The 14,338-nt window shown below is 42.3% G+C and overlaps 1 protein-coding gene across 1 annotated transcript in view; it reads left to right on the top strand.

Annotated features, from left to right (window-relative positions):
• The window catches only part of LOC139342278 (peroxidasin), a 119,542-nt gene that overhangs the window by 47,532 nt on the left and 57,672 nt on the right, over positions 1-14,338 (top strand). Inside the window, exons 7-12 of the mRNA XM_070979290.1 lie at positions 8,511-8,680; positions 9,900-10,017; positions 10,488-10,657; positions 11,596-11,868; positions 12,943-13,218; positions 13,910-14,022. Coding sequence (XP_070835391.1) covers positions 8,511-8,680; positions 9,900-10,017; positions 10,488-10,657; positions 11,596-11,868; positions 12,943-13,218; positions 13,910-14,022 — 1,120 coding nt within the window. The remainder of the gene's footprint in view (positions 1-8,510; positions 8,681-9,899; positions 10,018-10,487; positions 10,658-11,595; positions 11,869-12,942; positions 13,219-13,909; positions 14,023-14,338) is intronic.

Below are 14,338 nucleotides of genomic sequence, written 5' to 3'. Positions count from 1 at the left end.
TCCAGATGAAAAAAAAAAAAAAAATACTGTCATATACTGTGAAACCGTTATAATTTTGAAAAATACAGTTATAGATCATTTTTGGTCATACCGCCCAGCACTATTTTAACAACAACATGTTGAACCTTGAAGCAGAAGACCATACCGGGTGCCACTCCTGTCAGTTGAGAACAGGAAACTGAGGCTACAATTCACACGGGCTCACCAAAATTAGACAATAAAAGATTGGAAAAATGTTACCTGGTCTGATGAGTCTCAATTTCAGCTGCAACATTCAGATGGTAGGGTCTGAATTTAGCGTAAACAACATGAAAGCATGGATCCATCTTGCCTTGTATCAATGGTTCAGGCTGATGGTGGTGGTTTAATGGTGTTGGGGATATTTTCTTGGGACACTTAGTACCAATTGAGCATTGTTTAAATGCCACAGCCTACCTGAGTATTGTTGCTGATCATGTCCATCCCTTTATGACCACAGTGTACCCATCTTCTGATGGCTACTTCCAGCAGGATAATGCACCATGTCACAAAGCTCAAATCATCTCAAACTGGTTTCTTGAACATGACAATGAGTTCACTGTATTCCAATGCCCTCCACAGTCACCAGATCTCAATCCAATAGAGCAGGGGTGTAAAACTGAAATACACAGTGGGCCAAAATTTATAAAAATGTTCCAAGTCGAGGGCCGGACTGATTCAATGTTTATTGAACTGATTGAAATTACCTTATTGCACTGAACCTGGAACTAACACAGCCTGTAAGTTATTACCTATAAAACAATATTAATCATTAAATAAATGAAAAATCAGTTGCATTCATTTCTTATGGCTTTATCTGCAGCTTTCCATAGTAATTTCAAATGAAAACATTTTCCCACAGGCCAACAACAGCCAAAAAATAATTTCCTTCAAAGAAAAGCCAAACATGCCCAGTGGTAGCAAAAACATTAAATACAAGAAAAATCAGTTGCATCCATTTCTTCTGGCTCTTTATGCAGCTTTTCCAGAGTAATTTACCTGTCATGGTGTTTCGTTTCATACTGTCTTCTTTTGTTATATTCTTGCATGACAGCCACATTGTCTCTGCACAGAAGACAAACAGCTTTGTCCTTCATATCCGCAACATACACTCTGCCTCCCACCTGCCTTGAAAACCCTTGTTTTCAAAGTCCACCTACCGTTTAGCCATTTTTCGTGGAGAGGGTAGCGGAAAGTTGACCACAGGTAACAAGCTCAATCAGGCTGCTGAAGAATGAGTGGCGCAGGGACTCGCGCTCGCGGGCCTTTGATTAACGTGCCGACGCACTAGCAGTACATTGTGGGGCTTGTATTACTAGTGGTGTGTGTAATATACCTGTGGGCCAGCTCTAATAATAATTAGATATTATCATGCAGCCCAAAGATAATTCCATCATGGGCCTTGAGTTTGACATATGTGCAATAGAGCACCTTTTCGGTGTGGTGGAACGGGAAATTTGCATCATGGGAATCTGCAGCAACTGTGTGACTCTATCATGTCAATATTAGTGCTGTCAAAAATATCGTGTTATTAACGTGTTAACGCAAATCAATTTTAGCTGCGTCATTTTTTTGAGTGTGTGTTTTTTTTGTGTGAGATTTGATTCATTCAAATGTGAATGACTGCTCAAAGTGAGAATGTTAGTGTGAAATATAACACTGTCACTGTTACTGTGATTGCATGTCCGTCTCTCTGTCTCTCTCTCTCTCTCTCTGACTGCATTTCTGTCTGTCTGTCTGTCTCTCTCTGTCTCACTCTCCCTCTCTTGCTCTTCCTCTCTCACCCAACCAGTCGAGGCAGATGGCCGCCCACCCAGAGTCTGGTTCTGCTCGAGGTTTCTGCCTGTTAAAAGGAAGTTTTTCCTCGCCACTGTCGCCAAGTGCTTGCTCATGGGGGAATTGTTGGTTTCTTTGTAGATAAAAGAGCTTGGTCTGTACCAGCTCTATATGGAAAGTGTCCTGAGACAACTTCTGTTGTGATTTGGCGCTATACAAATAAAATTGAATGGAATTGAACACTACATGTTGTTTTCAATTAAAAAAACATTTTCACAAAGCAAGCCTATCCACTTTTCCATGTTGATAAGAGCATTAAAATGATAATTCAAGGGACATTAAGAATAGATAAAAATGTGCGATTAATTTGTGATTAATCGCGAGTTAACTATGACATTCATTCATTCATGAGATTAATCGTGATTAAATATTTTAATCGATTGACAGCATTAGTCAATATGGACAAAAATTTCTGAGAAATGTTTCAAACACATTGTGCTCGATAAGGAATTAAGGCAGTTCTAAAGGCAAAAAGGGGGTTCAATTTGGTACTAGCAAGGTGTACCTAATAAAGTGGCCAGTGAGTGTATACAAAGTATCACTTGGGCCTTGAACTGGTTCTAAACTGTTTTGTTGAAAAGAGAGTGCCTCAAGGATAAAAAAAACTTTGCCAGTTAGATTGTCTGAAAGCCATGTCATGGAAAATGTCCACATTGTGGTAGAATTGAAAGCTGGATCAGTTACCAGAGGATAATGCCAAGTAGAGAGATGTTACTCAGTTCAATTCAATATTTCTTTATTAGTCCCACAAGGGGAAATTCCAGTTTACAGCAGCACCAATAAAGTAGATAGAGTAGCGTAACAAGTGCATGAAAATAAAACAATAAGTATATACAAAAGAGTGGAATAAAAAATAAACGTCTTAAGAAATTAGAAGTAGTATTTACAGACTATTATGTACAGGTTGCACTGCACAGATTATTGCACAGATAATTCACAGATTACTTGGAGCAGTTTTTGTTGTGTAGTCTGACAGCTGCAGGAAAGAATGACCCGCGATACCTCTCCTTCACACACTTTGGATGTAGCATCCTGTATCCGATGGAGCTCCTCAGTACAGTGAGTGTGTGTTGGAGGGGGTGGGAGTCATTGACTGTCAGGGAGGGCAGCTTGGCTGTCATCCTCTCCCCCACCACCTCCACCAGTTCCAGAGGGCATCCCAAGGACAGAGCTGGCCGTCCTAATGAGTTTGTACAGCCTCTTCCTGTCAGCTGTAATGCTGCTCCCCCAGCAGACTACACTGTAGAAAATGGCAGAGGCCACAACAGAGTCATAGAACATCTTCAGGAGTGCCCCACGCACCCCAAAAGACCTCAGCCTCCTGAGCAGATAGTCTGCTCTATCCTTTTTTAGTTCACTGGTGTTATGAGTCCAGTCCAGTTTGTTGTTCAGATGAACACCCAGGTACTTATAAAATGTCACCATCTCAATGTCCCTTCCTTGGATGTTCATTGGTGATGGGGATGAGTTCGGGCGCTGACGGAAGTCCACAACCAGCTCCTTGGTTTTTCCAGCATTAATCAGGAGGTGGTTCTGTTGGCACCAGTCCACAAAATCCTGGATGAGTCCTCTGTATGACCTGTCGTCCCCATCTGTGATGAGGCAGACAATGGCAGTCATCAGAGAACTTCTGCAGGTGGCAGGTGGGTGACAGGTGGGAAAAGTCAGCCGTATAGGGGTGAAGGGTGGTACTTGGGCAGAATGCTGGAAGATCAAAGGAGGGCTGCTGCAGGGCTGATACAGCTGGGGGAGGGGCAGATGTTTCCTCAAGCTTACATAAGTATGTGCTCATCTGCCCACTTTGGATCCCCAGCTGCCTGGGAGTTTGGCTCCTGGTGGCCTGAGATGGTTTCCAGGCCTCTCCAGACTTCCCTGGTGTTGTTATCACTGCATGAAAAACCACATTTTCGACCCGTAAATCCCTGCGAAGTTGGTTGATTTTTGGCGATTTACGGCAAGTTTACGGGGAACTTCGCCGGCTCCGAAAATCGTTGGAAACGAACCATCTGTCGGTGGGGGGCGTGGTTAATCGCGCCTTCGCGAAGGTGCGAATTGCTCTAATTAGCACATGAATGCTACCGACGTTGATCTACTCAGGCTGGCCTGCTGACTTCACAAACAACCATTGGATGATTCCACAGGCATTTTAAAAGGAAACCATCATGTGATTGGATAGCAACTCCAATCACATGAGTGAGTGATCATGTGATTGGATGACAACTCTGCTGCTATTGGTCATCTGTGCACCACAAATAATAATAATAATAATAAATACATATTAATTTAAACACTATATAATAAATTAATATATTAAAAATAATTATTATATAGTTATATTTATGTATATCTAAAATATAAATGATATATATATTTGATTGATGATTCATTGATTTATTCGGCGATCCACCTTCTACACTACCACACAATAGAACACAAAGAACACAGTTGACAGAAACATTTTGAAAAAAAGTCTTTAATGAAATCGTGACACACACATTAACAAGGATCTACCAAGTAAAATCAGTGACTACTGGGGAAAAAAAGCAAGGAAATGTGCAGAGGGGTTCACTGATAAGAGTCTCTGGGTTGGGCCATGCTGCTCGTCCATGGTGCATGAAAAAGAGTCTAATGCCTCTGGAAATGCTTCTTTGCTGCCTCTGGGTCATACTGGTTTGGTGCATGTCACTTTGAAGGGGACTCGATGTGAAGCCTCTTGCGGTGTGTCGCCACATACTTTGGGTCGCTCTCCAGCCGATCTTGCAGTGTCTGGCAGAGTTTGGAGAGCTGGAACACTCCTTGTTGCTTCCAGCAGTTGTAAATACAGGTATTAATATAATATTAGTACTGCAAAGAAACAATAACACATGATAACATATGTGACCATGTTTGTCAAAAACAATGCAGCTAATAAATAAAATTCAGCCCATTTTTACATTGTTGTGAAAATAAAGCGGCACTCATGGGACTCTTACCCGCTTCCTTCTTTGTCTGCTGCGAGCTGAAATCTTCACAGCTGCTGCCTGAACTGAAAGAGCTGGCTGGGCATACCTGAAGCTCCTCTGCACCATCTCATAATATGTCTTACAGGCCGCTGGAAGAAAATATATATTCGTTTGAAATAATTAAGACAGGCTTCAGTAAAAACAACAACAAGAAACAACAGAAAGGGTTTAAAACAACAACAACAACAACAAAAAACAACTTACATAAAAAGACTGCTGTCCACACCATCCATGTCTGGACTCCCAGTTAAAGGCTTCATCCCATTTCACCCCTTGGCCCTCCCCCTTGGCCCTACCCCTCCGTTTTGCGCGTTCACTTGGAGGGGTAGGGGTGTCCCAATTCCCATTATGACGGAGGGGTAGGGGGAAGTGGTAGGGCTATGTACCCCTCCAAACGGAGATTTTTCCGAGGCACACTCCAAACGGAGGGGTACGACAGATTTCTCAGAATGCCTTGCAAGACCGGTATTTTCTCCATGAATAAAGTTTTAAAATGTACGAAAACCACTTTATTGTCTATTTTAACGTTGTTTCAATGTGTAGTGGTCATTTTGATAGAATTGTTGGTTTCTTTGTAGATAAAAGAGCTTGGTCTGTACCAGCTCTATATGGAAAGTGTCCTGAGACAACTTCTGTTGTGATTTGGCGCTATACAAATAAAATTGAATTGAATTGAATTTTCCTCGTTAAAAAAAACCCCCGAAAAAATCGATAGTAGTCAAGGCTTCAGTTACGTGGTTACCGTTGCCAGGCTGAATGCCACTAGCGGTGCTCTGTGGGCAGCCCTGATGATAATCTGCAGTGATAACGTTATCAATAATAACTTTGGCAACCTCACTGCTGGTATTCAGTTACATTGATAGCGTTATGGGATACAACATGCAGGAATGTCATACACAAATCGAGTGTGACGGTAGCATTAGCTCGTCGCATCTGCCTACGTAAGAGGCAGCGGCGACTACTGATGACGTACGCGATTGTCGAAGGGGTGTCCCAATTCGGAGGGTTTGACTTTCGGCCCTACCCCTTGGCACTCTGTTTCAAGGGGCAAGGGGTCAGGGGTAGAAAAGAGAAATGGGATTCACCCAAAGTCGCCATCAAATATGACGTCACCGTTTTGTTGTGGGGCGAGTTTAGTCTGTAAAACACAAAAAGTACAAACACGTCACGCAACGTTTATATTTACTTACATTCTGCAGAATAATTCCTGTGTGTTTTATTAACTTACCCCTGCTCAGGTTCATATCACCTGTCGTTTCTGTCACTATTGTGCAGACGTCGCACCTTTTCCTTTAAAATACAAAATAGATTGTAATGTTAAATGTAACGTGAACGATTACCAAAAGAATAATAAAGGTTTGGCGCCCTAAAAACTGCACAATGGAGTACTAAACTTGCGCACCCGTCTCTTCGTCTCCGCAGCTGCAGTTCGGTCGGGGCTGCTCCTCCAGAGCGAGCAGTCTGGCTTTTATCACGGCCATTCTCCCCGCCAACTGCGCGATCAGCTGCGTTAGCAGCCGAGACAATCCACTGAAGGCGCTCAGCAGTTTCTTCTCTAAATTGTTTGGACTTTCTGGATATGGTCGCTCCGCAGCCAGGCCGTCCACTCGTCGCAGAGGAGTGCCTTCTGGGATGAACTGAAGACGAAGTCCGGCCATTGTATGAACAGAGTTAAAGTTTAGCAGGACCTGAAACGTAACTGTTCTAATCCAAGCTCGATTCGCGTTCACAGACGCGCCGAGGTCGTTTTCTGCCAACGTCATTGCGTCAGAGGAGGCGTCCAATCATATGCGAGGTCGCGCTCTCGGAATTTCTCGCGAGACCATTTTTGTTGCGTAGAATGAAAAACATGCTGTAATTTTGTTAGGTACTTTGATTTTCTATTTTTGTACCTGAATATTTTATAAAACATGTAAACTTCTTTAAAGTGACATCATCGAAAATGAAAAAAAGAAAAGTTACTTTGGTGTATTCCCTTTTTATTCCTACTTAAAGAATCATCAGTGGACTTACTCTGGAATTTTGCAAGCTAATCACACAAGCATTGTTCATCTGGTGTTTGTGGTGGCAAAATGCGAAAAATTGTGACCACTGTCCAAGAACTGTAGATGCTTTAATTTTCACAACTTTGATTTAGCAATTTAAGTGGAAAGTTAAAGACCTTTGAGAGTCAGGACACTTATCCTGTATGTAACCTATAAAATTATTCAAACACACTTTTAAATCCTCATGAAAAAAAAAAATCTTTGTATTGTGTAGGCACAGAACACACACACACACACACACACACACACACACACACACACACACACACACACACACACACACACACACACACAAAATCCCAATTTGCATTTGTATAGCTTTGCAGCATTAACATTTGCATTTTAACACCTCATGGTCACAGTGGCTGAGGGAGAACTTCCACGGCAATTTACAGTGACGGAAATTGACGGAAATGTGGCTTTTGGAGTGTATCCTGCAGCTGTTCCTCCACTCTTTTCCTGTATCTGTCCTTCCCCTCCCTGATTTTCCTTCTTAGCTCCCTCTGAACAGTTTTCAGCTCCTCGTTGTTTCCTGACTTGAAGGCCCTCCTCTTCTCCTTTAAAAGAGCCTTAATGTCTGGATTAATCCAGGGTTTGTTGTTTGAGTGACACCGTATAGTCCTGGTGGGTACAGTGTTCTCCACACAGAAGTTTATGTAGTCCGCAAAACTGTCAATGTCCTCCTCATGAGAGTCACAGAATATTTCCTACACTGTTGTATCGAAGCAGTCCTTTAGAGCCTCTTCAGCCTCGTCAGACCACCTCTTCACTGTGCGTGACACAGTGAAGTTGCCTGTTAACAAGGGGCTTGTATACATGCAGGAGATGGTCTGGGTTAGGCTTAACCTGAGAATTTGTTTTGGGCCCAAAGGTGCAGACCAGAGACAGAGATATAAAAAATATAAATAAAGATATACATATATAAATACAGATATAAACAAAAGGTGCGCTCAAAACGAGTGGGGAGAAACTAAGGAAGCTCTGATGAAGCGGGTTTGAGGCAAGGCACGCACTGATGCGGCAGAAGACACTGAAACACAAAAAATACACAATAAGTGGCTGCCCAAAAATAATAAACATTAGCAACTCAACTGGAGAGGAGATACTCACAGGTAGTCACAGAACACGAACAAAGACACCGCCAGGGATTCAGGACAATCAGACACGGGTAGGAGAGAGCCCTCCCCTTTTATACTGTGCCTTAATCAGGATCATGCGCATCAGGTGTCACCTGAGGGGGCGGAGTTGGCTGGGTGTAAGTGACCACCCAGCTAGACAGACATAGGAGTACAGACAGGTGACACTAATACTGGGGAACAGGAAAAAGACTTACTAGGACTAGAACAGGTCTGTAGGATCGTAACAAGAGATAGTTTCCCACAGCAGGTCAGGTCTTCCAGTGTGGCCCCACTGAGCCCTACTCTTTGGACTGAGCTGGGCTATACCAGGCTACGCCAGACCAGTTTTAGTTCACAAACTGCCAGACAAGACTTATACAACACTGCTTTATATACATCTCCACAGTTAAATATCATATCCTGTATCCTTGTACGTGCATTTCTCACTTGCTATGTGTATATGTGTCTGTGCATGTTGTCTGTGTACTCAGGCGACTGGATTCCAATGCATTAAACTGTGACTGTGAGCTGCTGTGGCTGGCTGACCTGCTGAAGCAGTATGCTGAGTCTGGCAATGCCCAGGCTGCTGCCACCTGTGACTACCCCAGCCGCCTCCAGGGCAGATCGGTGGCAACACTCACTGCTGAGGAGCTCAACTGTGGTACGCAGAGAAAAAACAGAATTCCCACCGAGCATAGCGATTTGGATGTTTGGTTGGAACATGGACATCATGTATTTAGTTTAGTGTGGAGCGTATCAGTTTTCAGCTGTTTCATAGTATGTCTCCACATTAAGCCATGCTATAGCTAAAATCAGACCGTATATCTGTGGTACTTAAATGTGCTGCAACATTAACAGCATCAGCTAGGCTGACTTGGTTATTGAGAGCCATCTTATTGAAACCTAATTTTGTTTTCTATTGGGACAACTTTGACATTGAGAGGAACACACATTTGGACAAGTAGGCATTTCTCCTAATTTTCATACACACTCTCCTAACTTAAACCACAATTCTGTCCACTTACAAAACCTTCAGCATTCCTGCCAGCAAATAACAGGTATGCTTAGTCACTGTCTCACACATGCACACACACACACACACACACACACACACACACACACACTCTCTTGTTATTTATTGTTATAAATGCAACTCCTTGCACATCTTTAGGTCACCATCGAGGCACTTGCTTGGATGATTCCTCAATGAGCTGTTTTCCTAGCTTGTATTGCTTCAGTATCTTTGGGTAAGGTTTGGATGGCAGAGGTGATCTCTTAGAATTTAGCATTCATTCATTGTTGATTGCTTTTTAATGACAGACATGGCCTCTGAATGCATATTCTTGCACTATGTAACCACCTCCATCATCTTGTCTGTCTGCATAGCAAGGAATCAGAGGAAGAATGTCTGCTTAAAAATGGCTGAGCCATTCCATACCTCCCTCCTTGTTCGGTTTCTTCCCCCTTGTAAATAGGTTAGAATAATGCGCCTGATGAGCCAGGCTTGCGTCCTCTTTGGACCATAATGGAGATTACCAAGAAACGGGATGTGTTAATGTGGAGTGATTTGGTGGCAAAAGGAGAGATGTTTTTTATCTCTTCCTGAAGCTTGTCAATGGGTTTGGGTTTGTTTTAACTGCTGGTGAACACAGATTTTTCCTTATCCTATGGTTTGTTCGTTGCCAGAGTGAAGTTTTGAAATGTGTCTACTATGGGTACATTCAGTGTGTGCCTAGGCATCAGTCTCTCACAGAAGAACACGACAAGTTCACTAGAAGTTTGGTGTAACAGACAGACTGATTGGTGTGACATGCAGGCAAATATAAATGAATAGACATGAATTTACACCAGCATAATAATCTTCCTATCTTTATCCCCAGAGGTACCCAGGATCACTTCAGAGCCCCAGGATGTGGACGTTACATCAGGGAACACTGTTTACTTCACATGTAAGGCCGAAGGCAACCCTAAACCACAGATCATCTGGCTGAGGAACAAGTAAGACACTTCATGAGTGGTGGAGGAAGTATTCAGGTCCATTATTTAAATTGAAGTATGACACCACACTGTAAGAGTCCACCATTGCAAATGTCACTTAAGTACACTTAAGTATTGTCAGGAAAATGTACTTAAAATATTAAAAAGTAAAAACACACAGAAAGGTTATAGATGTTCCACTCCTGCACTTAATCTTCTAACTATGTTAAGTAACCAAAGGCTTGACTGACTGTTTTTAGCAAGTACATGTGTTTAGGCCTCATAAATTGCTGACATTTAAAGTAGATAAATGAAATTTCTGACATTGCCATTCCCATTTTAAAAATGTTGGGATTATACCAACACAGTTACCTCTATTATTGTTAAATGTTTATGTGGGATTTTAGAAAAGTACAGTATGTGAATAGACTGTATATTTATTGATGTATGTTTAATCAGTTGTGATGTGTATCTCTGTGCTCTGTTGACAGCAATGCTCTAAACATGCGTGATGACAGTCGTCTGAACCTGCTGGAAGATGGGACACTGATGATCCAGGACACCAGGGAGACAGACCAAGGAATCTACCAATGCATGGCAAAAAATGTGGCTGGGGAAGTCAAGACTTCACAGGTCACACTGCGGTATTTTGGAGCCCCCTGTAAGTGGCAACTTTTAATTTCAACCTCAACCTTTTAACTACTAAAGCTGCAGTATGCGATATTTCATGGTGAAATCTTAGTCTTATCCATGTCCAGACTACTCAACCTACATCATAGATTGACATGTAAAATCCAGATTTAGGGCAATTGCTGACAGAGGTTAATCATTTGTAAAAACATTTCTTTCAATGTATCACTCACCTCTGCTCAGACAGAATTTATCCAATCCAACTTGAATGTATTGTATTTGTTCATTTGTGCAAATGCTTGTTTTGATTGGAAAAAGCTTATGACATTTCCATTTTGAAGAACATCATGAGGCTTCCTGAGTTCTCCTGGTTCAGTGTTGAGTCTTCAGGGGCAATACTGTACAAATCAGCAGGGGTTTACCAAGTTCAATTTTTACAAGTACATTCTGTCCTCTCTGCTGCTCTCATTGTTCAACCTGATATACACACTTAAACAGTGTTCACACATCATTTAGTCAAAGTGCAAATAGCTGTTGCTGTGGGAGATTAGCATGGCTGTCTCTAGATGACTCAGAGGCCATCATTAGGTAACAGATGGCCTGAGTGATGGCAAACATCCTGAAAACATATTTTGTGCATTTTCTGTCTTCGAGTGATTGTAAACACCAAGCCCCTTGCTGTGTACATGTTTCTTCTGTTTCTACTGTAATCACCAGCCAAATATGGATAGGACCCATCCACATTTTGTGAAACCCATAGGATGTTGTTTTAGCAGGAGTCAAAGTGTCGTTATTGACAGGTATATACATATTATATGACGCTATCTTTTTGCCAACATTTATTTATCACGAGTTTACTAATACCTTGAAGTTACTCAAACCACAGATCCAGAAAACAAGTGTTATCACTTGTCACCCAATTAATCTAACCCCATGCCCACGTTCTCCCGTCTCACCCTGCTCCTCCAGCACGGCCAAGTTTTGTGATCCAGCCTCAGAACACTGAGGTGCTGGTTGGGGAGAGTGTAACCCTGGAGTGCAGTGCCACAGGCCAACCACAGCCCCGCGTCTCCTGGACAAAGGGTGATCGAACACCTCTTCCCAACGATGCACGCATCAACATCACCCCCTCCGGCGGGCTTTATATCCAGAATGTGGTTCAGGCTGATGGAGGACAGTATACCTGTTTTGCCTCCAATAATGTTGATACCATACATTCTACAGCGTATATCATTGTACAAGGTAGGAATCTGAATTAGTTTTTCTCTGTTAGGTGAATGGGCTTTGATTTATTTATACTATAAATAAGACAGATTTCATGCTCCAAATTGCTTGCTTGTAGCTTTCTGCAATTTATGCATCTGCACCTTGACCATTATGTCTTCAAGTTGTCTGTGTATACGTCCACCCGTCCCATTCTTGTGAATGTGATATCTCAGGAACGCCTTGAGGGAATTTCTTCGAATATGGCACAAACTTTCATTTGGACTAGAGGATTAACCGATTAGATTTTCCTGGTCAAAGGTCACTGTCAACTTATGCTCATCCCATTCTCATGAACGCGATATCTCCAGAATTTCATTACATCTGGCCCAAATGTCCACACTTACACGCATCATATTGTTGGGTATAACTCAAGAATTCATGTTAATTATGACTGAATTTCACACAAACATCTCATAGGGGAAATTAATGAAGTGATGACATTTTATATCAAAAGGGTCAAAGCTCAACCTCACTGTGACATCCTAATGTTCTGCAAAAACTCTTTTTTGCTCATTATTCAATGGCATGAGGAACAGAGGGAGAGATTGTGACCATATTTTACTTTTGGTCAGATACTGGATTCGTGACGCTAATTCTTCACGTGTCTGCTCATGGGAGTCTTCATAGATTAAGAGTATGGTCCTCACCTTCTCTGTATGGAAAGTGTCCTGCGACAACTTCTGCTGTGATTCGGCGCTATATAAATAACATTGAATTGAATCACTCTTTGATGCACATTGTGAAGCTGAGGCTTCCATGTTTTACACAAATTTCTGCCTGCAACTCACTTAAAAACATTTGACAATTAATCTGTACATTATTCTGTTTTATGAACACTAAATTTGAGATTGTTGTGACAAAATATGTCTTCATGTTGGTCAAATTACCAGTTAGTTTTCTCTAACTGACATCCCTTAAATTTACGATATATATTTTGAGCTGTAATTGGTGGGAATCAGGACTCTAATAGCTCCATAAAGTGCTCTGCCATGGTAAGTAAAGGTTCCTGTGTAGCAAGTTTTAATATTTTTTTCTACATTGTGCTCCCAGCGATCCCCCAGTTCACAGTCACACCACAGGACCAGTCAGTCCTGGAGGGTCACACTGTGGATCTCCCCTGTGAAGCAAGTGGTTACCCACAGCCAGTGATTGCCTGGACACGTGGGGGTAGTCCATTACCCCTAGACCTCCGTCATGCAGTCCTGTCTTCCGGTACTCTCCGCATCACTCGGGTGGCAGCCCATGACGAGGGCCAGTATGAGTGCCAGGCAGTCAGCCCTGTAGGGACTGTGCACACCGCTGTGCAGCTCCGTATCCAGCAGAGAGGTGAGGGTGTGGGCTGAAGCTTCAGAATAAATGTAGATGATGGGACATAATAATGACCATGTCTACTTGAAGCAAAATATTGACACAGGCTGTTCTGTGGCTGTGTGTGTGTGTGTGTGTGTGTGTGTGTGTGTGTGTGTGTGTGTGTGTGTGTGCGTGTGCGTGTGCGCGCGTGTGTGCGCGTGCGCGTGCATATGCGTGTGTGTGTGCGCGTGTATGCGTTGTGCAGAGGACTTGACAAAGTATATGGAAAACAGCTTTTTTCACTTAATGTCATTACACAAGACAGTGTGTACCTATGTGCATATGTGTCACACTGTTGGAAGAGAAAAAAACTGAAAAGCAGTTGAGGAATTACTGCACAAATTTGTTCCATTATGAGAATTTGCTCATTGCACTATTTTCTACCAAATTAAGTAATGCACTATTTCCTTTCACAATACAGTATGCCTGCATCTCCCTTTGAACTGCACACAGACTGTAAACTGTTCAGTGTGTCAGAGCCATGAAATAGAGGAAAGAAAATTAATAACTGCAGTGTAACATCAACACTGTGAGCAAGACAAGTAATTGTCAAGACAAGTCTGTCTGCTGTAATTGATTGCAAATGGTCTTAACATGTACAATACTTTGAGCATAATGTGTAATCATTAACACGTGCACATGTGTGTGTATGTTTTAACTCATTCAGTAACGCCTGTTTTCACAAATGCTCCAAGGGACCTGATGGTGGAGTCTGGCCAGGACATCCAGATTCCTTGCAGCGCTCAGGGTCAGCCACAACCTGTCCTCACATGGAACAAGGTTAGATGTGAAAGCTCCTCTTGGCTGAGAAAGGTGCTCATCACCTCATGACCACAGAGGTCATGGCTTTAAACTAGTGCTTAAGTGGTTGAAAAAGAGCAGTGAAGAAGAAAGGTATAAGGAAATGGTGTGTCGTTACTTTATATGACATATTATGATTTAATGCAAATAATGACAATTAAGTAACTCACTGATTAATATGTTTTAGCTTGTTTAAGTTGACGTTTCTATCCAAAAGCACTAATGCAAACACCCCAGTCGTCTGACATCCCACACATGCTATTTCCCAGGGAAATTACCTTTGTCCCATTCTATT

Source organism: Chaetodon trifascialis, chromosome 14, assembly GCF_039877785.1.
Source record: "Chaetodon trifascialis isolate fChaTrf1 chromosome 14, fChaTrf1.hap1, whole genome shotgun sequence".
In the NCBI taxonomy this organism is placed as follows: Eukaryota; Metazoa; Chordata; class Actinopteri; order Chaetodontiformes; family Chaetodontidae; genus Chaetodon; species Chaetodon trifascialis.
The sequence above is the reverse complement of the archived record's forward strand: the minus strand, read 5'-3'. Positions and strand labels throughout refer to the sequence as shown.